The sequence below is a fragment of the Neoarius graeffei genome, chromosome 10 (genome assembly GCF_027579695.1).
Source record: "Neoarius graeffei isolate fNeoGra1 chromosome 10, fNeoGra1.pri, whole genome shotgun sequence".
NCBI classification, from domain to species: domain Eukaryota; kingdom Metazoa; phylum Chordata; class Actinopteri; order Siluriformes; family Ariidae; genus Neoarius; species Neoarius graeffei.
In genome coordinates, this window is record NC_083578.1 from 27,170,759 (window position 1) to 27,194,253 (window position 23,495).

The following is a 23,495-nucleotide window of genomic DNA, read 5'->3' on the forward strand; positions in this document are numbered from 1 at the left end:
AATCACTTCCAGGTCAGATTCAACAGCTGGTTTTTACCCTACTATCTGTCGACAAGCCTCCATCCACGGTGATGGCAGTGATGATGACAGAGCTTCAGTGGAGTATTACAGTGGGGAGGAGTTTCAGGAGGATGACCTCATGCTGGCTGGGGACAGGTATCTCCATGACATGTTACTCTGTTACTGCAGTCACTCCCATTCAAATCACAGCAGCTTTATTGGCATTGTCAGACCAAGTAGGGCTAGGCGATATGGACAAAATCTTCTATGATAATATGGGTTATGTCATATTTTGAACCCAAACCCTATTACGTTTTCTCTAAAATGCTGAACAAAATGATTGGTGACCCTCCTGAAGCACAGTAGCATCTTTTCCATGAGCATATGCTGTATCTTCCGACGTATTTGTTTAAGAAATGAGAAGCTACTCACTGCATCAGTTAGAGTTAAAAGAATGGTTGCCAGCTGAAACACATTAATCACTGCAGTAATTATCCAATCAAAGGCTCTTATGTACTTGTAACTATGCATTCATGACCAGTGTGGGAAATAAGGAATTTTAAACAGACTGTCACAGAACAGACAAGTCTGAAATGTTGTCTGTCCATCCAAATTTCAGCCTGTCCAAATAATGGGCCAAAGGCCTGGAACAATGCGGTTGGAGGTCCGGGGCCTGCCTTAGGGCCTCAGAAGCTGAAGGGCTTTAGATGCCTGGAGATGGCTTCTCAGCTATTTCCAGGTACATTTTTGTGATCTTCAAAGGCCAAATTACACTAGACATTAGTTGCTAATTACACTACAAATTGAATATAATTTACAAGAAAATGTCAGAAGATTCAAGAGAAAAATGCGTAAAGTTCTACCCAAGAAAACAGTAGCACACACAGGTCAGTTCCATGTCTAGAAAAAAGTATGGGGGGCAAGGATGTTCCACTTGGTTCCAACTTACTGGTACTCATAAATAGGTACAATAATAACACTCAAACATTACAGTGATGCTTGAAAGTTTGTGAACCCTTTAGAATTTTCTATATTTCTGCATAAATATGACCTAAAACAACATCAGATTTTCACACAAGTCCTAAAAGTAGATAAAGAGAACACAGTTAAACAAATGAGACAAAAATATTACATTTGGTCATTTATTTATTGAAGAAAATGATTCAATATTATATCTGTGAGTGGCAAAAGTATGTGAACCTTTGCTTTCAGTATCTGGTGTGACCCCCTTGTGCAGCAATAACTGCAACTAAACATTTCCGGTAACTGTTGATCAGTCCTGCACACCAGCTTGGAGGAATTTTAGCCCATTCCTCCGTACAGAACAGCTTCAACTCTGGGATGTTGGTGGGTTTCCTCACATGAACTGCTCGCTTCAGGTCCTTCCACAACATTTCGATTGGATTAAGGTCAGGACTTTGACTTGGCCATTCCAAAACATTAACTTTATTCTTCTTTAACCATTCTTTGGTAGAACGCCTTGTGTGCTTTTGGTCGTTGTCTTGCTGCATGACCCACCTTCTCTTGAGATTCAGTTCATGGACAGATGTCCTGACATTTTCCTTTAGAATTCACTGGTATCATTCAGAATTCATTGTTCCATCAATGATGCCAAGCCATCCTGGCCCAGATGCAGCAAATCAGGCCAAAACCATGATACTACCACCACCATGTTTCACAGATGGGATAAGGTTCTTATGCTTGAATGCAGTGTTTTCCTTTTTCCAAGCATAACGCTTCTCATTTAAACCAAAAAGTTCTATTTTGGTCTCATCCATCCACAAAACATTTTTCCAATAGCCTTCTGGCTTGTCCACATGATCTTTAGCAAACTGCAGACGAGCAGCAATGTTCTTTTTGGACAGCAGTGGCTTTCTGCTTGCAACCCTGCCATGCACACCATTGTTGTTCAGCGTTCTCTTGATGGTGGACTCATGAACATTAACATTAGCCAATGTGAGAAAGGCCTTCAGTTGCTTAGAAGTTACCCTGGGGTCCTTTGTGACCTCGCCGACTATTACACGACTTGCTCTTGGAGTGATCTTTATTGGTCGACCACTCCTGGGGAGGGTAACGGTGGTCTTGAATTTCCTCCATTTGTACACAATCTCTCTGACTGTGGATTGGTGGAGTCCAGACCCTTTAGAGATGGTTTTGTAATGCTTTTTCTGAGGTCCTCAGAAATCTCCTTTGTTCATACCATGATACACTTCCACAAACATGTGTTGTGAAGATCAGACTTTGATAGATCCCTGTTCTTTGAATAAAACAGGGTGCCGACTCACACCTGATTGTCATCTCATTGATTGAAAACACCTGACTCTAAGTTCACCTTCAAATTAACTGCTAATCCTAGAGGTTCACATACTTTTGCCACCCACAGATATGTAATATTGGATCATTTTCCTCAATAAACAAATGACTAAGTATAATATTTTTGTCTCATTTGTTTAACTGGGTTCTTTTTATCTACTTTTAGGACTTGTGTGAAAATCTGATGATGTTTTAGGTCATATTTATGCAGAAATATAGAAAATTCTAAAGGGTTCACAAACTTTCAAGCACCACTGTATGTCAACAGTGATTATTTTTTATACTGTGTTTATAATACGTCTATAAGAAATTTAGTAATTATCCCCCACCCAAGCAAAGTTTGGCGGGGGATATAGTAACAGTTTCTGGCTGTCCGTCCGGTCACGTTTTCGTTTCCGGGCCATATCTTTAAAACTACTGAAGATATCTTCATGAAACTTTGTATACATATCAAGCAACATGTGAACTGGTGCCTTTTGCTATTTTGTATTTTTGAAAAGAAAACATTTTTTCAAATTTTTATATACAAAATAGATTTTGACTTAGTTTCTAAGAGCAATGTTCGTTTCCGGAGCATATATCCAAAACTATTCATGATACGGATTTGAAACTAATAAGGTGATGTAGATGTGCCTTTTCATACTAAGAAAATTGAGAAATTTAAAATTTTCAGGTTTCCATGGAAACAATTTCAGACTTAGTCTCTCAGGTTAGTCTTGGGTTAGGTTTTGTTTCCGGAGCAAAACTTGAAAACTATGAGTGGCATGGTCTTGAAAGTTGGTACATTATATGCATTGATTAAGCAATGTATATGTGCCTTTTGATGCTAAGAAATGTGAGAAATGTTCATTTGTAGCTCACCTGGACCAAAGGTTCGATGGGTTTATGCCATGGGCTGCTGAGGTCAGTGTAAAGAGGTAGGGTTGGTTTCCTGCAGCAGAACTTGAAAAATGTGACAAATCATATCTTGAAACTTGGTATATAGTTGGTATATAGGGCAGGGGATATAGATGACTCGGTCTTCTTGTTAACAGTACAACTCTTCTTACATAATAGAGTTAAAAAATTGAGTATGAAATTCCAAGTAACTTTGTAGCAAAATGACTTTTTAAATGACTCAAAACCGAGACATGGTAATATCATTTGGCATTCAGACTAAAATCTGCTTGACTAGAACTTAGAAAATAGAAGAAAAAACCACGAAAGAGAAACCAATTGAAACCAAAAGAGTGAAAGTGATTATCATGCCGTTACTATGTGAATAGTCTTTTATGAATGTGTAAGTGGACGCTCAGCGCTCCGACTCAGGTGTAACTGAGTAAGGTGACAAGTTTTATGTTTCATCTAATTTAGGCAATTTACAAAATATTATTTGGCAGTGGGCACATAGGAATGTGTAAAGTCTATTCTGTCAATATGTTTATCCTGCTTGTATGATAAAAACTCATGAAGACATTTATCTAAATACATGACCTACTCATTCTAAACCTGCCGAGTTTCACCGGCGAAGTTCTTGACCCCAGAGGGTTTAAAATATGATGGAAAAAATGCTTTATCAGGGTCCAAAACCTGTAGTAGTCTATTTTACCGTTAGTGGTATACCTACCCAGCTGATAACAGCGTCGTGTGGTTTCATGCCAGAATGCACTCCTACTTGCAGATGAGAGGTGAATTGTCATTCATCAGGAGCATCTGCGATCGGCCAATCACAGGCCGTGTTATGACATAATGTATTCGCCCAGTGTAACATTTGGAAGAAAATTGGAAGTAGATTAAACCCATTTCATGGGCCATCCGCTTTGATGCTTTTGAAATACAGACGGACAAATGCAAAAATTACCAGTCAATGTCTGCCGGTCCACCCTTATTTCCCACACTGATGACTGTTTTTTGATCATTCAGTGAGCTAAACACAATTCAAATGTACTTTTTCTTTTGTCCTGTGACACTGAATAGAACCATCCCAAAAGTGACCAAGAAAAATGTCACACTCAAAATAGGAACAATATTAATACACAATATAAAAAGTAAATGTTTATTCTTTCTCTATTCTTCGTGTGCAACCATGTGACAAAATAGTGTTATGTATGCATCTGCCACCATGTTGGATGATATACAAATCCAAAATGCTGTCTCGTGCGAACAAAAACTGTGATGCATCTCCGACTTTCTCGAAATATTATGATTCTCTGGAGTCCTCTGCCAAGTCAAGATTCAGAGAAAAAGTTTAAATTTGTGGCCTTGACCCGTATATGTTAAAGCCATCCAATTATACAAAGGATTTAGCCTCTTTACCACCGATTGAATACCCTGATATTGTGAACTATCTCGTTGTACAAAAAAAGTGCATAAGTAAAACGAAGTTACTGGGTTACTGAAACGGCATCGCTATTGTCTCACCTGGTTCTCCTTGTGTATCCAAACTCACTAAGGTTTGCGCTGCTTCTAATCTGGCTTTCTTGGCAGATCTTTCATTTCTCCTGTTGCTTTTTGATACTGCAAGATGAGTTTTTGTCTTGATTTTATCATGTCCTAATTTGAGTCTTGGTGCCCAACCTGGATTTGTTTTATTGCGTAGGTTTGCCGGTGCTCCTGCAAGGTGAGAAGCAGAGTGTTTGCGCTAAAGCTCCAAAATTCAATTTAATAAGCAGAAAACATAGCTTTAATTAGCAATAAACTCTTACTAGATATAAAGTGATCACCACACACATGGGTGTAATTAGCTTTTTCCTCAGTTAAGTCCTTACGATGTATGTTTTTGAATCACAGCGTATGCACGGCGTTCTCTGGACAGTTCTGCATGTGTTTTGTCGCTGTTTTTAGGGTCATTCCATGTCAAATCTCCGAATGCTCCCACTCGACCATCTCAGATTTGGCTGAAAAAAATTCCAGGAGGTTCACACACTTCCAATAGGAAAAGTCCCAAATTTTAGTTCCCAACTCCTTATAGTTTTGTCATAAAAAAATATTTTTGCAATTAACCTCAGACTTGTTTTGAGCAGAGTTTTTTGGGGAGCCACTTTGAGATTGCTGTATCTAGAAAAGTATTTAAGCCAGGTCCTTCACATTTTCAAGGGTCAAAATCTGGCACCAGTACTTGTAGAATATGAACTTTTACATGTGTGCTTTTGGTTTATCATACAATTCTGGGGGCTTGAATTTGCTCGGATATTCTACACTACGCTCTGTGGCAGCATATTTGAAGGACTGTGGAAAGTACAATTTCAAAGACAGAGGCTTGATATTGCACATACACCTTCCCATATATACTGTGCACTTTTTATTCTAAAACTGCCCCTCTGTGATGAGCGGTTTGGAAGATATTAAAGTTTAAAAATGGAAAAAATTTATTTGGTGACGTTTTTGGCATGTTATAGCAAAAGAAAGACAGCATCCACCAACATAAAATTGACTGTTTTAGAAAGATTAGATGTATGTTTTTAACATATCCAAAATTTGTGATGTTCTGCCTTATTTTTGCAAAATGATTTTTTTGAAAATGTGGTGTTCGCATACACGCACAGCATTCATGGCCTATGAAAGCATTTTCAAATGCTAACAAAATGCCCTGAATTTACGGCACACAGCTTAAACTCAACAAAATGCTTCATTTGGTTCATGGTAAACTATACCTGAAGGATAACCTATATGTAACCTTTAGATACTGAAATATTGGAGCGCCAATATGGGTGAAAACTGAAACTTGTTTTCATTACAACATTTCTGTTGTACCATAATTTAGAAGATAAAGCAACCTGTATGCTTCAGTTAGTATTTATCCATCATAAAAAGGTAGAATTTATTATTATGATATTATGATTTATTATTTATGACACTTTTTGAATTTATAAAATTTATTATAAGACTGGTAACTTTGGGACAACTCTTGTAAATTATTTGAACTCTTTCATGAAACTTTCAGATGCTTTGATGTCACATTCCTTAAGTGTATATACACGTCCAGTTGTAGTGCTAGGAACATCTATTTTAGAAATTATTTGTTGCACAGGTGCCCAGCACAAATCTTCTCTCCTGGGCCAGAAGAAACTTTTTGCTGGGCCGTATGGATGCATGAATTGTATCAGAACATCTTGCTGGGCTTCAGATGCCTCTCTGATGCTTCCAACCCACCAGTGATGGTCGTAAACACAGGTTATATATTGGCCAGGTATCATGCCACTGATCTGGAAGCCCTGTGAAACCTCTTCGTCTACATGTTCTACCTCATAGTTGACTAAAAATCCACGAATTCCAGACACTCTGCTGACCTCAAGTGTTGTTGCATTGACTGACTTGAAACAGTGATTATCTCTAGTACCTGGCACTGTGACTGCCTTTGCAAATCTGCTTTCCAGCTCGTCAGCCATGGACTTCACACTTTCTTTACTGACCCAGATAAATTTCACCCCTTAGATGCTTTTTTTCTGCCCATTTGAAGAGGTCTTCAGGGGTTAGGATGTGGTTTGTAACAGGGGCCTGCAGGCTCGCTCGTGCAGCCTCTCGCTTTACCGTGCCGACTATTCCATCACATGGAGACTTGCCGTGTGATGTTCCAAAGAAGTTCCATTCTGCAGAAACAGAGGAGTGATACAATAGATTGATAAAGCTTTTGCAGTTTTTGTACTGAGAAGCAGCCCCATCACTGAAATAGTGAATTTTCTTCAAAGTGGGCAGCAGTTTCTTAACTTCAGGTATAACACTGCACAGAAAAGTGTACACAGCTTCTGTGTCATACACCACATATTCAAAAAATCATTTTGCAAAAATAAGGCAGAACACCATCACAAATTTTGGATATGTTAAAAACAGACATCTAATCTTTCTAAAACAGTCAATTTTATGTTGGTGGATGCTATCTTTTTTTTTTTTTTTTTGCTATAACATGCCAAAAATGTCACCAAATTAATTTTTTCCATTTTTAAACTTTAATATCTTTCAAACCGCTCATCACAGAGGGGCAGTTTTAGAATACAAAGTATGCAGTATATATGGGAAGGTGTATGTCCAATATCAAGCCTCTGTCTTTGAAATTGTACTTTCCACAGTCCTTCAAATATGCTGCCACAGAGTGTAGTGTAGAATTTCCGAGCAAATTCAAGCCCCCAGAATTCTATGATAAACCAAAAGCACACATGTAAAAGTTCATATTCTACAAGTACTGGTGCCAGATTTTGACCCTTGAAAATTTGAAGGACCTGGCTTAAATACTTTTCTAAATACAGCAATCTCAAAGTGGCTCCCCAAAAAACTCTGCTCAAAACAGGTCTGAGGTTAATTGCAAAAACATTTTTTTATGACAAAACTATAAGGAGCTGGGAGCTAAAATTTGGGACTTTTCCTATTGGGAAGTGTGTGAACCTCTTGGAATTTTTTCAGCCAAATCTGAGATGATCAAGTGGAAGCATTCGGAGATTTGACATGGAATGACCTTTTAACTATTTTGGGAATTCTGAAGAATCGTTTCTCTTTGTCACGAGTAGCATTATTAATGCAATTATATCCTGCACACAAAGTAGGCATTGTCTTTCTTCAAAGGCAATGAAATCACAAGAAAATCACGAATCGTTGCAGCAGCTCACATGTGAAGCACTGGTTCCTGGTTGTTGTCATCATCCAATATGGTGGACTTCCAGGTTGGGAAATGAGTGTGACATCACGTGCACACAAAGAATATGGCTTAGGCCAATTTATGGTGACAACCCGGTCCTCGCAGATGGCGTCGCAGATTGCGTCGCAGATGGCGTCTGCGAAGCCCTCCCCCCCCCCCCCCCCCCCCGTCGCAGACGCTCTGCGCGCACCTCCCAAAAACTGTGACCACCGCAGACAGCATCGCAGACAAGAGGGCTCTGATTGGTCCACTCTACATCCGCTGTACACGCACTTCCGCTTCCCTACTTTCCCGGTTTGTTTTGTTTTCACAACCGCCATTTTTAAAAACATGAGCGAAGATGGAGCAGCACGAAGAGCGGTTGATCGAGGAAGTGAGGAAGTACACGATGGGACATCTATACAACTCCAGTTCTAGTCATTATAAGTAACCGGAGGATAAACACTCCACTAACCACACCCTTCGCGCTATTCACACTAACATTTACATCTGTGGGCAATTTAGAGTAGCCGGCTGACCTAATCTCTATGTCTTTGGACTTTGGGAGGAAACCAGAGCACCTGGAAGAACCCCATGCAGGCATGAGGAGAACATCTAAACTGCACACAGAAAGGCCCCAGTCAGCCGTGAGAACCTGTTTGCTGTGAGGTGACGATGCTAGCCACGGCACAACTGTGCTGCCCCAAAAGTAAATATAAATAGTCTATTCAACGTCAAGTTTCAGGAATCCAAACAAAAGAAGTCCTTTATTTATTTATTATTTATTTATTTTTTAGAGACAAACTTTTCATCTTTTATTTCAGCTGGGGTTTTTTGTGTCTGAGTGTTGCAGGCAGTTTCGCTCTGAGTCACGCTGCTTTATGCTTATCTACCATGCTGCTAGTAGCTGCTAGCGCAGATATTAGTGATATAAATCAGCTGCTGAAAAGTTCCTTTCGTGATGATGACGATATAAGAAAATATCGATTAAGAGAATTTTTTTTTATCATCCCGCGATATGTATCACCATATCACGCAGTCCTCACATCATGTATTGCCAAAACATTTGAATCAATCTGTGTAATACATTTGTTTATTAACAAGTCATATATTTGCTTATTGTCTTTCTGCTTCTTCTTACTTCCCTGGCTCCAGGAGGTCATATAGAGAGTATCAGGACACAGTAAGCAGTTTGGAGTCAGGCCCTCCTCATGAGAACCAAGACCCGGAGTGTTTCTATGATGATGATGAAGAACAGCCTATTTGCCAGGAACCGAAAAAATCACCAATGAGAAGGCTTCTGGCTTCAACACCTCAGGGTGAGATAATATCTGAGGTTTGCACAAAGATATGATCTGTTGTTCACACGAAGGAAATCTAAAAGTCGCATTACTGGTCTCCACAGTGTTTGTTCATCTCTGAAAAGGAAGTGTGGGGAAACTTTTATCTACTACACAGCACTTAATAAGCAAAGAAATCACAGTATATATTTAAACTGTATACTGCATAATATAAACTACACAGATGAACCATAGCATTAAAACTACTGACAGGTGAAGTGAATCACACTGATAATCTTGTTACAAAGGCACCTTTCAAGGGGTGGGATATACAGTGTCCTGCAAAAGTATTCATCCCCCTTGGTGTTTGTCCTGTTTTGTCGCATTACAAGCTGGAATTAAAATGGATTTTTGGGGGGTTAGCACCATTTGATTTACACAACATGCCTACCACTTTAAAGGTGCAAATTGTTGTTTTATTGTGACACAAACAATAATTAAGATGAAAAAACAAAAATCTGGAGTGTGCATAGGTATTCACCCCCCCCAAGTCAATACTTTGTAGAGCCACCTTTTACTGCAATTCTAGCTGCAAGTCTCTTGGTCTTTATTAGCTTAGCACATCTAGCCACTGGGATTTTTGCTCATTCCTCAAGGCAAAACTGCTCCAACTCCAAGTTAGATGGATTGCGTTGGTGTACAGCAATCTTCAAGTTATGCCACAGATTCTCAATTGGATTGAGGTCTGGGCTTTGATTAGGCCATTCCAAGACATTTAAATGTTTCCCTTTGAACCACTCCAGTGTAGCTTGAACAGTATGTTTAGGGTCATTTTCCTGCTGAAACGTGAACTTTCGTCCCAGTCTCAAACCTCTGGCCGACTCAAACAGGTTTTCCTCCAGAATTGCCCTGTATTTAGTGCCATTCATCTTTTCTTCAGTCCTGACCAGCTTTCCTGTCCCTGCAGATGAAAAATATTCCCACAGCATGATGCTGCCACCACCATGCTTCACTGTAGGAATGGTGTTCTCAGGGTGATGGGTTTGTGCGACACATGGCATTTCCCATGATGGCCAAAAAGATCAGTTTTAGTCTCAATTAACCAGAGAATCTTCTTCCATGTGTTTGGGGAGTCTGCCACATGCTGCTGAGCAAACTCCAAACACGTTTTCTTAAGCAATGGCTTTTTTCTGGCCACTCTACCATAAAGCCCCATTCTGTGGAGTGTACGGCTTAAAGTGGTCCTATGGACAGATACTCCCATCTCCGCTGTGGATCTTTGCAGCTCCTTCAGTGTTATCTTTGGTGTCTTTTGGCCCTTTTCCACTACCCTTTTTCAGCTCACTTCAGCTCGCTTCAGCTCACTTCAGCCCGACACGGCTCGCGTTTCGACTACCAAAGAACAGCACGACTCAGCTCGCTTCAGCCCTGCTTAGCCCCTAAAACTCGCACCGTTTTGGAGTAGGGCTGAAGCGAGCCAAACTGAGCCGAGTGAGGCTGGGGGCGTGAGCAGACACTCCCCTGTGCACTGATTGGTGAGGAGGAGTGTCCTCACATGCCCACACACGCCCCGCGAGCACGCTGGGATCTGTAAACACCGTAAACCCGGAAGAAGAAGAATTACGAATTACGAGAATTTCTGAAGCCTTATGCGCCTCGCCTCATCTATACGCTCTTGCCAGTATCTGTTGGCGTTGTCGGTGACTACAAGCCACAGAACCAAGACCAGCAACACTAACGACTCTATGTCCTCCATGTTTATTGTTTACTATTCGGGTCGTGAGACTACCGCTTAAAAGCTCACTGATGTCACTGTTTGCGCTGCTTAACGACATCACGTGATGTCCACCCACTTTCACTAACTCCACCCAATGTGTCCACCCACTTCCAGCCAGCTCGACTCAGCACGGCACGGCTCAGCCCGACTCAGCCGCGTTTGTAGTGGAAAAGCGGCATTTGTTGCATCTCTGATTAATGCCCTCCTTGCCCGTTCTGTGAGTTTTGGTGGGCGGCCTTCTCTTGGCAGGCTTGTAGTGGTGCCATACTCTTTCCATTTTGCTATAATGGATTTAATGGTGCTCCCTGGGATATTCAAAGTTTGAGATTTTTTATAACCCAACCCTGAGCTATACTTCTCCACAACTTTGTCTCTGACCTGTTTGGAGGCTCCTTGGTTTTCATGTTGCTTGCTTAGTAGTGTTGCAGAGTCAGGGTCCTTCCAGAACAGGTTGATTTTATACAGACATTATGTGACAGATCATGTGACACTTTGATTGCACACAGGTGGATCTTAATCAACTAATTATGTGACTTATGAAGTGAATTGGTTGGACCAGCTCTTATTTAGGGGTTTCATACGAAAGGGGGTGAATACCTATGCACATTCCAGATTTCTGGGGGGTTCATCTTAATTATTGTTTGTGTCGCAATAAAACAACAATTTTCACCTTTAAAGCTGTAGGCATGTTGTGTAAATCAAATGGTGCTCACCCTCCAAAAATCCATTTTAATTCCAGCTTGTAATGCGACAAAACAGGACAAACACCAAGGGGGATCAATACTTTTGCAAGACACTGTACATCAGAATAAAAGTAAAGGTAGAAAAATTTTAGCTTTTCAAACAAAGGTCCTTCATCAGCTGCACAAGATGTGTGCTTCCTGAGCTGCATACGGCACACAGATCAATTCTGGATGAACAAATTCATAAAGTGTATTACTACATTACAGCCTTTTACTCTTCAGGCCATTTTAAGGTATGAAAGATGCACACTCTGGATGGATTAACCTTATTCTCTTCGATGATGAGTGTTTCTGATTGTATTGATAAGGTTAAATGTCCATTGTGATTTTCTCTGTTTTACCTCCAAACAGCTCCTCATAGACCTTCCTTCAACTTTGAGTGTCTGTGCAGGCAAAGAAGCCAGGATGAGACTCCACATTCTCCCTCCTTTCATCAGCACACTGCTCTACCTCTGCAGCTCATGCAGCATCAGGTAACCTCAATCAACTCACACAGACACACACACAGTTCTGTTAATACTGCACAACAGCTTCTATCCTGTAGTAAACTATGGGGGCCTTTTCTTTAATTATAGAAAATAGGATTTCAAATTTAAAACCAGAATGGAGTCATGAACTTAGCTGGTTCTCAACCTGTCCCACTGTGAGATATAGTTTTACTGCTGGGTGGCTGTTCTGATAGTATTTAACTATAACATAATCAGTGAAAATGCTATGAATAAAGAATGAATCATTATTTGAATCAAATATGCATGATTGCCTGGGTTAGGCTCCAGCTGTGTTGAGTGATATTTAACGGTTATTTCACGAAATTGAGTTGTACGTGAGCTGTTAGCCGACGAGGCGCATAGCACCGAGTTGGCTATAAGCCATGTACGACGAGATTGAGTGGAATAACTGTTTTATTCTATCCACATTCACTGGATTTTGAGAAACGGAGCATTTTTTATTTTTTGCAAATTCGATAAATAAAAACTTTGCACGAAACATCCGACAAAATCATTTCTGCTTAGAATGTAAACAAACCGACGAAATGAAAGTAGCTATTTATGAAAAATGCTATAAGAATAATTCTTGAAAAAAAAGATATGTTCTTACTATGAAATACTTTCATTCCATATTTTGATGCTTTTTTTTATTTTTGGGGGGGGTTTTGTTTTCGAGTAGAGTTTTTATTTCATCCTTGGTTGGTTCAGCAACGCGCTCCACCATTTTCTTCTTCTTTAGGGTTTTTTTTTGCAGTTGGCAAACCAACTTAAAGGTGCATTACCACCACCAACTGGGCTGGAGTGTGGAACAGGAGATATTGGGGGGAGATATTATACAGGAGATATTCTTTTAGCTATTTCTGTTTCTTTTAAATACTTGATAACAAAGTGATATATCTGGCTTGATGCACTCTGCCATTTTGTTTTTCCCTACTCATAGTATATGAGCTGATATCCTTGTAGGAGAGTAGCCAATCAGAGCGTGCGATTGCTCATATCCAGTGAATGTGGATAGAATAATCATAGATATACAGTAAATATTTATAAGTTAAATATAGCTCTTGTGAATATCTAATTGGGCAGCTTCTCCTTGAAACAGCTTGAGGTCTTTGTGAATCCGTATTATAGTTTGTGTCAGTCTATTTTCTCTGATAACCAACGCTGTTCAAGTGGGTTGCAAGTTGTGAAATGTTGGAGATCTCTGAACTAATGTCATCAGTTCTAGCATGTGCCATTTGTTTCCTTGGCATCTCTTGCAGGCTTCTTAGTATTATTACTTTGTCAGTTGAATATAACAATGCCCTGATAACATATGGTAGTGGATATAATCAAGAGGTAATAAAGCAGTATATATTTTTTTTATTTGTAAATTAGCTGATATTGCATTTCATATCACGCTAATTCTCAAACCATTTATGATAGATTACTTCTCTCATTTTAACCAAAAGGGAGTCTTAAGAGTAATTGTAACATCCACCACCAGTTCTGGCATGCTTTGCATGTGTCATTAGCATCGCTTCCTAGCTTTTTTTTTTTTTAAGCCAATGTCACATCCTTTTAGATAGATTCTTATCCATAGAAGTTTTATCCTGCCTTCAAAATGTGTCAACCTTTATATCAGAGACATGCAAATCCCAACCACAAATGCTGTTTATTTGTCTCCCACACGGAACTCGGGGTTTTTTTGTTTATTTTTTTAAGTGCCCTGAACAACCATTTGAAATCTTAACATAAACTAGAGGTGAACAGTAACGAAGTACATTTACTTGAGTACTGTATTTAAGTATACTTTCTGAGTATCTGTACTTTACTTGAGTATTATTTTTTCTGGAAACTTGTAACTTTAACTTCACTACATTTGAAAGACAAATATCATACTTTTCACTCCATTACATTTCTATCAAGGTCCTCGTTACTATGCAGCAGCTTTGAAAGTGGATGTTTTTTCTTTTCTAAAACGTGATTGGTTTTTTTCACAGGTGACACTGAGACAGCCGATCAGTAATCACTAGGGTCACGTCACGTCCATAGACTGGATAAAATCAAGTTCAGTGATTTCCCAGTAGCATTATTTAACACGATCAGTTGATGGCAGAATGGAAGGAGGCGGTTCTTCTGGGGAATGCACGCATTCATGGCCATACCTAGAACCCATGTTTCAGTTTTCTGAAAGGATTAAAGATTCGTTTCATTTTAAAATGTTTGCTTTGTTTGCCTAAAACGAACCACATCACGGCCTATAAAAACCCGCCGTCCAAACTGCGGAAGCATATTGAGGTATATAAATGTTTTATTCCAAGAGAAAGCTTGCAGTGAAGTTGTCTGCGCTTTTAGAGCTAGTGATAATGTTGCAATAGCTATGCAGTCTGGTTAGTCAAATGACTTTCTATGGATTTGCCCACCAAGTTGCCATTGGCTTGTCCACAGCTAACGTTAACACATAGCTAGTTAACTTGGACACTCTGTTAGCGTGTAAAAACGGAGTTATGCTAACATGAATAACGTTAACTTATCTGAAGTCCTTTCAGAAATATGTTTTAGCCTAATCTTGCTAAATAAACTGAATGTAGAAATCTTTCTATTCTAGTAACGTTAGCTACCCAATATGATTTTGAGTTTGAAAAGCGTTTGCTAGCATGTCAGGTGGCGCTTCACTGACTATCTAGCTTAACATTAAGCCACCATGATGGCACAGCATGCGTTCATCTTGTAAATCCAGTCGGTTGCTTCAGAGGCATTAGATTCTGTAAGCGTTGTGGCAATAATACAACAGTCCACTGACAGAAAATGTACTTTTAACACTTAAGTATTTTTAAAAGCAAGTACTTCAGTACTTAAGTAAAAATTTGACTGGACAACTTTCACTTGTATCGGAGTAACATTTGACCAGTGGGATCTGTACTTTGACTTAAATAATGAAGTTGGGTACTTTGTCCACCTCTGACATAAACCACTGCTTTGTTTTTACAATTTTTATTTATTACATAAGATCCTCCATTACTGAAAATCATCCATCCCATGCATGTTGCCTAGGTGATGGCTGTAGCTGGCCTAGACTCTAGCCAAGCACGACTCTCTCCTACACGTTCGATCCACTCATGGTCCACGCCCCCGGACACACCCCCATCCTACACCCCTCTCATCCAGGTGGACTGGCATGGAGCTCCACCCAGTGCCAGCAGCACTCCAGCATTGGCTCGTCGCAGTTCCTGGTACACCCAGAAGGGCCATGATTGGTCACCCAAATCGGTCACACCCACTTCCTCCCTCTTACAGATCCCACCCACCTACAGCAGTCAGTATCTACAGCAGAGAGGAAGTGCTCATAGTCTGGTGGAGGCAGTGAGTGGGAATTTTATTGCTTGGTCTTCTGTATTTTGGTGCATAATACATTATGTTCATCCAGTCCTCTTTTTTTTTGTTAAATTGGTCATTGTGTTCATTAGCAAGAAGGTAGGAAAGCATCATTTATGCCATAGAGCCATTGTGGTAAAACAGAATCTGACTGAATTTTTTTTTTTTTTTTTTAATCTTTGCTCTAGGTGTTGATATCAGAGGGACTGGGAAAATATGCAAAGGACCCAAATTTTGTGGCAGCAGCCAAACACGAGATTGCAGATGCATGCGAGATGACTATTGATGAAATGGAAAGCGCAGCAAGCAACTTGCTAAACGGAAGTCTGGGCAGTTGTATGGGATCAGATGGCACAGATACCACACCACCCCAGAGCATCATAGGCCACAGTCTCCATAACTACAGCGATGAGGAGACGGAGCCAAACAGTAAATACGAGGAGGACCTCACAGACGAAATTATATGCATTTCAAATTTATAGCATTTGCTAAAAAACAGAACAAACAAATGAAAGGAGAAATAGTGCCTTCTAGAGAAGTGGAGACAAACAACTCTCTGGGCCAATCAACCAAGCAAAATTCTATCCCATTCTACAGCTGTCACCTAACTGGGACATGGGCTTGCTGCAGAAAAATTAGACACAAGAAATGTGAGCTCTCAACTGTATGTATGTGTGCGTGCGCGTGTGTGTTTCTCAACAGCTTTTTACAAGAATATTTTTCCACATTCTTTACATATCAACCAAAAAAAAAAAAAGGTTTTGCAGTCATATCCCTCTCCATTGCCTTACCCACATACACAAAAGCTAGTAATTAGCTTCAATACACTGCCATTCATTGTCCATTCCCAGTGTCACTCAAAAAGAATCAATAAAACAGCCAGATAAAACTGTTAAGCAATATCACCCCGTAAGCATATTATCAAACTTGAAAAACACATCTTTACTGCATATGCATGAGGGAGAATCCGACAACACAGCATAAAATCTAGGCAAGTTTCTCCCAACAGTTACAAACTATGTTATCTAATAAAGATAAAATAATAATTTTAGCACAAACACGGTAATATTCCACCCAGAACTAAAAGTATTTATGAATAACACTTCAAGAACACGTCCAGCCATGGTTTGAGCCAGTGTGAATGCAAATTGTACACGATATGCATAAGATCCTCTTTGTCCTTCTAATGGGGCAGCTTTCAAAATCGGCATGCATGTGCACATAACCTGGAGGCAGAGTAAATCTGCGTAAAATATATATTTTTTTTCTCTGCAAAGGTCTTTTTTTTTAAATCAGATTAGGATTAAGTAAAGGAAAAAATAAATAATTAATTAAATAAATACATGAATATAATTGGTACGTTTTTGGAAATACGTCACATTACAAGGTACGTCTGTGCATACTGAGCGCATAGGAAGTGCATAAGTAGATTTGTGTGTTACCAGTGCTGCTTTCCAAGACATTTTGTACCATTGAGTGACATTCAAATACCGTTTATTTTCACAAACATGTTTATGTAGTATAGGCCGTGTTTTCATGCTTTATACCTTTTAAGATTCCATTTTATTTTTGCATGGTTTTGAAGAACGTGTGTGAAAGCGCCTGCTGTCCTCATCACACACTCCTAATCCTCAGGTGACCAGTCATGTGAAGTACTACCTACACACATCTGCACTACCCAAGAGCTGCTAACTCCACACTGCACCTTTGCTACCTCTACCAGTCAGGCTCTAATGTAATGTCAGCATGTTCCCTTAGGGACCAAAGACATTGGGATGGGGAGTGAAACAGTTCTCGCCCATTTTCAGATTGCCAACACAACTGTCGCAACCGCTGCATGAGTGTATCATACTGTCATTTACAAGCTGCACTCTGATTAGGCTGTCCAAATGAACAGGGTCCATAATTCACACAAAACTGAGTCCAAGAATAAATTAAAGCTAGAGAGGGCCAGCTAGAATGCTCTTATTAGCATAAAACTAACCAGCATTTATTAATCTCTCATAATGTTAAGTCTGGACAGCTGGACTTGTGGTGTGACCACAGACACTTTTAGCCTGTCTGTTAGTTCATGTTTGTCATGTAAATACCCAGCCACTGGGGTTGCACAAGTCAGTGCATACTTAGTGCCAGTCCCAAGCCTGGATAGATTGGAGAGGGTTGCATCAGGAAGGGCATCCGGTGTAAAATCTATGCCAAATCAAATGTGCAGATCATAAATTGGGACAGGATGGAAGCAGAGGATCCGCTGTGGCGACCCCTAACGGGAGCAGCCGAAAGAAGTCATCGTCAGTTCTAAATGTCACTTGGACAGCTCAAAACATTCACAGACGATTATCTAATAACTTAGTCATTGTTTACAGTATAGCATTTTAAGAAATTAAGCAATTCTCAATCATACAGGTTATGCCATCCAATCCAGTGAAGTCTCTTAACTAAATAATACATGGAATTACGGATAAATTAATTGCCAAACTATTGAATGTGCCCAGTTATTTGAAGAAACAGTCTACTTTTACTTCTTCTAACTGCCATGTGCAGTGAGAATCACCTGGGCACATTCTTGTGTGTGCACACATTCAAGGAGCATGTTATGTATTAGCAATAAATATCACTGTCATATGGCCATATTTCCTCTTCTGCTCACCTTGTACACATGGTGGGCCCAATGTATATCATATAGAGTCATCCAGGTTTTCTGTCTTCTAAAGCTGGGAGGAGTGTCATCTTTTTTGTTTTGCCTTGGTGAGTATAATTTTTTTTTTTTTAATCCACATTCATTGGATATGAGCAATCTCGCGCTCTGATTGGCTACTTTACTACGAGGCTATCAGCTTGTATACCATGAGTAAAGGAAAAACAAAATGGCGAAGCGCATCAAGTCAAATACATCACTTTATCAAGTATTTAAAAGAAAAAGAAATAGCAAAAAGAATCCCCCCCCCCCAAATATCTCCTGCTCCACACTTCAGCCCAGTCGGTGGCAGTCATGCACCTTTAAGTTGGTTTGCCAATCCCCAAAAAAACCCTAAAGAAGAAGAAAATGGTGGCGCGTGTTGCCGAACCAACCAAAGATTAAATAAAAACTCTACTCGAAAACAAAACCACAAAAAATACAAAAAAAGCAACAAAATATGGAATAAAAGTATTTGATGGTAAGAATGTATCTTTTTTCAAGAATTATTATAGCATTTTTCACAAATTGCTACTGTCTTTTTGCCAGTTTGTTTACGTTCTAAGTGGAAATTATTTTGTCATACGTTTTGTATAAAGTTATTTACTGAATTTGCAAAAAATAAAAACATGCTCTCCTGCATCAATGAAAATAAATAAGAATGATCTCCAGCATCTCCAAAATCCAGTGAATGTGGATAGAATAAAACAATTATTCCACTCAATCATATTGTACATGGCTTATAGCCAACTTAGGCCATCAGCTCACGTACAACTCGATTTCATGGGATAACTGTTAAATACATTCCTACCACCCTTTTTTCGTAGATCAGTACAGCACTCTGTGGTACCTATTATTTTTGAGTTGGCCTTCCCCTGTTAGCATTGCTAGCCTTATTTCTAATTCTCACCACACTACCATGCAGCTGTGGGGCAGGATTTGGTTTCCCATCCTTATGATGGAACCCTTGTTCTCTTCACTTGGGCTGTACTGCCCCATTTTTTTACACTAAGGAGCCATACTGCAAGATTCACGCTTGTGTAACCGGTGTATGAATTGTTTGGAAGCCGAAGACTGGTACCAGCTAGGTGTTCACTGCCTCATCTAAAAGACAGGGTATGACTCTCACAGGTCCTGCATGGTGAAGCTAATGTTAACACCGTGTGGTTGACTGGACCATACAATTGAACTGCCATGTTCAACCTTAGACTCAGTACCATCTGAATATAGATCTGAGTCAGTCCCTGCTAGCTCGCAGAAACTGGAAACAGGCAGCAACTCTTAAATTGGTGGTGGCTTTGAATAGAATGTGTCTGATATTTTCTTTCATGGCTGAATGAGATGGCCGAGACCAGTTTTGATCCATTACAATGGAATAGCCATACGAAAACAGAGTGGATTGGTTGATCCATCCATCCATTATCCATAACCACTTATCCTGTGCAGGGTCGTGGGCAAGCTGGAGCCTATCCTTGCTGATTATGGGCGAGAGGCAGGGTACACCCTGGACAAGTTGCCAGATCATTGCAGGGCTGACACATAGAGACAAACAACCACTCACACCTACAGTCAATTTAGAGCCACCAATTAGCCTAACCTGCATTTCTTTGGACTGTGGGGGAAACTGGAGTACCTGGAGGAAACCCACACAGACATGGGGAAAACATGCAAACTCCACACAGAAAGGCCACCATCGGCCACTGGGCTCGAACCGAGAACCTTCTTGCTGTGAGGCGACAGTGCTAACCACTACACCACCATTCCGCCCAAATTGTAGATTTGAGAAGTCTAAATTGGTTCCTCTGCTCAGGTTCTCAAACGTAATCCAAGCTGTGCACTGACAAGACCAGTTTCCATTGCTGGACTAATGTGATGTTTATTTCCATACCACAGAGCACAGGTGCTTTATAAGGCATGCCTTCGTAGTACAGGGATCTTGCAGGCCCTTAGGTGGGAAAGATGGGGAAAAGCCCTTAGCTTTTTCTTGAATGGTGTTAACCCTATAGGCTGGATTCATAGCATTGCCAGAACCCATGCACACTGAAGGAGTATGTGGCAGCGATCTCCCCTTTAAGGGCACCTTTGTGAACCTATGCACGATGCCAAACTGAAATGAGCATCTCTGCCTTTTTGCTAACAACCACTGCCTTTTTGCTCATGGTCACTGGGACAAAAATGAGAGAACTGGATGCTCTGCTGATTAGTTCACCTTGTTTGCATTGATGGACCAGTTACTCTGGGATTGTGGCTGAATTCCAGGATTCCTGACCACGGTCATATCAGACAGTGTTGTCACTCACTTGATTAACTTTGAAGCGTTCCATGAATCCTCATAATCCTTGCTGTGCATGGTATGCACCCTATGGTACTATTTGTAGTATACCAGATGGCAGCTATCCAATTCTCAGACCAACTGTTCATCTGAAAGATATGAGGGGCTCCATTTTGTAAGCAGAGACTGGCCCACTAGGTGCTGGACACATCATTAGGGCATACAGATGGGCCAGACGCCCAACCTTCATGATATTCCACTCTAAGAGGAGTGTCTCCTTCTCTTGGACAGTATTCTGAGGAGTGCCACTCTAGGTAGTCTGTGCTGTTTCTACCTTTCTCCAGGGTGGACAAGGTTAATATTATCCCTTCAGGGATGCAAGTGTGGCGGTCATCTGTGATCAGATTTCTTATTAGTCATAAGGTGAGTCCAATTCCTCATAACCTTGTGTCCTAGTGATTCTCCAATTTCCTGGCACTTGCAAGGAGGGAACACTAATTACATATGCAAATGAGGTTCTATGACCACTAATGCCAGTAAATGGCAGTAAGTCAATCAAAGTCCTTCCCGTGCCAGGATTTGGTCTTCCCAGGCAGTCTCCTGTCCCAGTACTAACCAGACCCTTAAGGCGCATTGGGCGCAATCTCCACTTCTATAGACCTCAGCCTCTCACCTATACAGCTAGGGTTACATTGGGGGTTAGTCCTCTGGTAACTGTGAGAGTTTGACTCCCTACTCGCATCTGTATTGCAGCGTGTCTTGCCAGACGGCAGTAAGGTACCATTTTTATGATGGTCTTTGGTATGACCCAACCACGAGTAGAACTTGCAATCTCCCTATTGAGAGGCAGACACACTAACCACTAGGCCAGCTCACAGTAGATAAGTAAGTAAATGACTTTAAATGCTTGGGTACAATCTGATGAGCAAGACATAAAAATTAGAAAAGCGTTTGCATGGAAAGCTCTGAGTAAAATGAAAACTGTGTGGAAATCTAATTTATACCATAGTGTAAAGCTGTCATTTTTCATTGCTACAGTTGAAACAGTGCTATTATGTGGATCAGAAAGCTGGACTTTAACAAAACAACTTGAACCGTCACTAAATGGTACTTAGGAAATAATGCTAAGAAAAGTACTCAATGTCAGATGGCAAGATCACATTCCAAATACAGTTCTGTACGGAGAATTACCATCTATTTGCAGCAAAATAGCTGTCAGGAGAATGGGTGTTGCTGGTCATGGTCATTGTCATTCTAAGATTGCAGTCGACAAAGTCTTACTGTGGGAACCTGTGCATGGGCAAACGCATTGTGGTAAACCAATCAAGACATACACTGACGTACTGAAAGATGATGTTGGTGTCAACATGAAAGAAGAATTCGCAGCACAGAATGAGACAGCTGGCTCGCCCGTGGGCGGCCTTAGTAAGTAGTAAGTAATAATTGCCAGAGTTCATCATTATTCTGAACTGGTGTTCCAATAGCAAGAACTAAGTGAGAAACTTCCAGGAACAATTGGCTGTATGACAGTGGTATTTATTGTAAATTTATTGCAAATATTCTCATATGCCACTTTGTGACTTTATAAAAAGGTCTCGGTACACATGCATGCGCGCGCACACAAAATAATGTATCCCAGTGATTCTCGCTGCACCTGACAGTTATCCAGTGCTCATTAAATAACAGTTACGTATGTAACTACCATTATGAAAACAGTTTTCAGTATTTTCATATTCAGGTTTGGCTTGTATCTTTTCGTCTAATATTCTTGCCAGTCATAAGGCTGTAACAGGTACTTCTGTTGTTGTTTTTTTAAACCCATTTTTAAAGGGTATAAACTCCAAGAATGTTTGCTTTCGACAAATGAAACCTGACGTATTGTCTGAGCCATAGAGCTTTTTTCACACTTTCACTCTTGCCTAGAGATATTTGAAACTAAAAACTGCTTTTTGCACTTTTCATGCTACTGTACACAAAGACAATCTTTTATAAAGCCCATTTGATGAAATGTCATGTTACTTCACAACTTTGTTGGTCCAAATGTGGACATATCATAATTTTGTACTGCACGGTCAGTTTATATGCTCCGTTTGAAAAGGCTCGTCATCTCGTGTTCAACTAAAACTCCAGGGATGAATTCTGTTTCAAAATGAACGAGATGCTGGGAATACTGCGTCTGTCACTCACTGCCATGGCACACTCACTGATTCAGTCATGAATTGTGTTTTGTATTATTTTTCTACATCGTAAAACACTGCATCTGCATCACTTGCATAGCACGAATGCTTGAAACCTGCACAAAGCCAAACTGCTTTGCACCACACTTTACCAACAAGGGCTCTGAGAAACATTTCTGGTATCACACACTGCAATGTCCTCAATGATCTCATTTTCATATTTGGAATTTGGAAAATGTAGGCATCAAACGGGCTGTACAAAATATGCATTTGATGAGAACACACTAGCTGTTTTTCAGCCAACATGATTGATAAGCCAGGATTGCTGTACTGTATAGCAGCAGGAGGTTATAGAAATGAGACCAAACTTTAAAGCTAAATTTCAAGACTTCACATACAGTCATTTGTATTTCAAATACATTTCCTTGCCATTTGCTCCATTCATGTCATTTTAAAATCCTTAAAATTAGGTATAGGGCATTCAAATGTACACAAGTCCTTTTGCATCGAACAGCAGTTTTATTAGGAAAATTGTGTCAAATTATGTTACAAAGACAAATTTCCAAGAGGCAATGTAAAGGTTTTAATTAAAATGGTTTATTTTCATATAGTGGTTGTGTACATGACATCGTACCCTTTGTTCAATAACTATTTATTTAAAGTATTCTGAGATCTGCCTGTAGCTCATTGCCCAGAATTGCCAGTTTTGTATCGATGGACAATCTGTTTTTGTACATTAGCTTTTCTCTCTTGTTCTTGGCCTGGATTATTTTCTAACCAAATAAACTGTTTAAAAATACTCAGTGCTATGGTAGTCAACAAGACATGAA

The 23,495-nt window shown here is 40.1% G+C and overlaps 1 protein-coding gene across 14 annotated transcripts in view; it reads left to right on the forward strand.

Annotated features, from left to right (window-relative positions):
- cacna1db (calcium channel, voltage-dependent, L type, alpha 1D subunit, b) overlaps window positions 1–23,462 on the forward strand; it is a 410,093-nt gene extending 386,631 nt beyond the window's left edge. For all 14 annotated transcript variants that reach the window (XM_060931662.1, XM_060931659.1, XM_060931664.1 and 11 more), the window contains 5 exons: window positions 13–156; window positions 9,056–9,219; window positions 12,052–12,173; window positions 15,222–15,530; window positions 15,731–23,462. In XM_060931662.1, coding sequence (XP_060787645.1) covers window positions 13–156; window positions 9,056–9,219; window positions 12,052–12,173; window positions 15,222–15,530; window positions 15,731–16,024 — 1,033 coding nt within the window. In that variant the 3' untranslated portion in view covers window positions 16,025–23,462. The remainder of the gene's footprint in view (window positions 1–12; window positions 157–9,055; window positions 9,220–12,051; window positions 12,174–15,221; window positions 15,531–15,730) is intronic.
- Window positions 23,463–23,495: the final 33 nt, after the last annotated feature.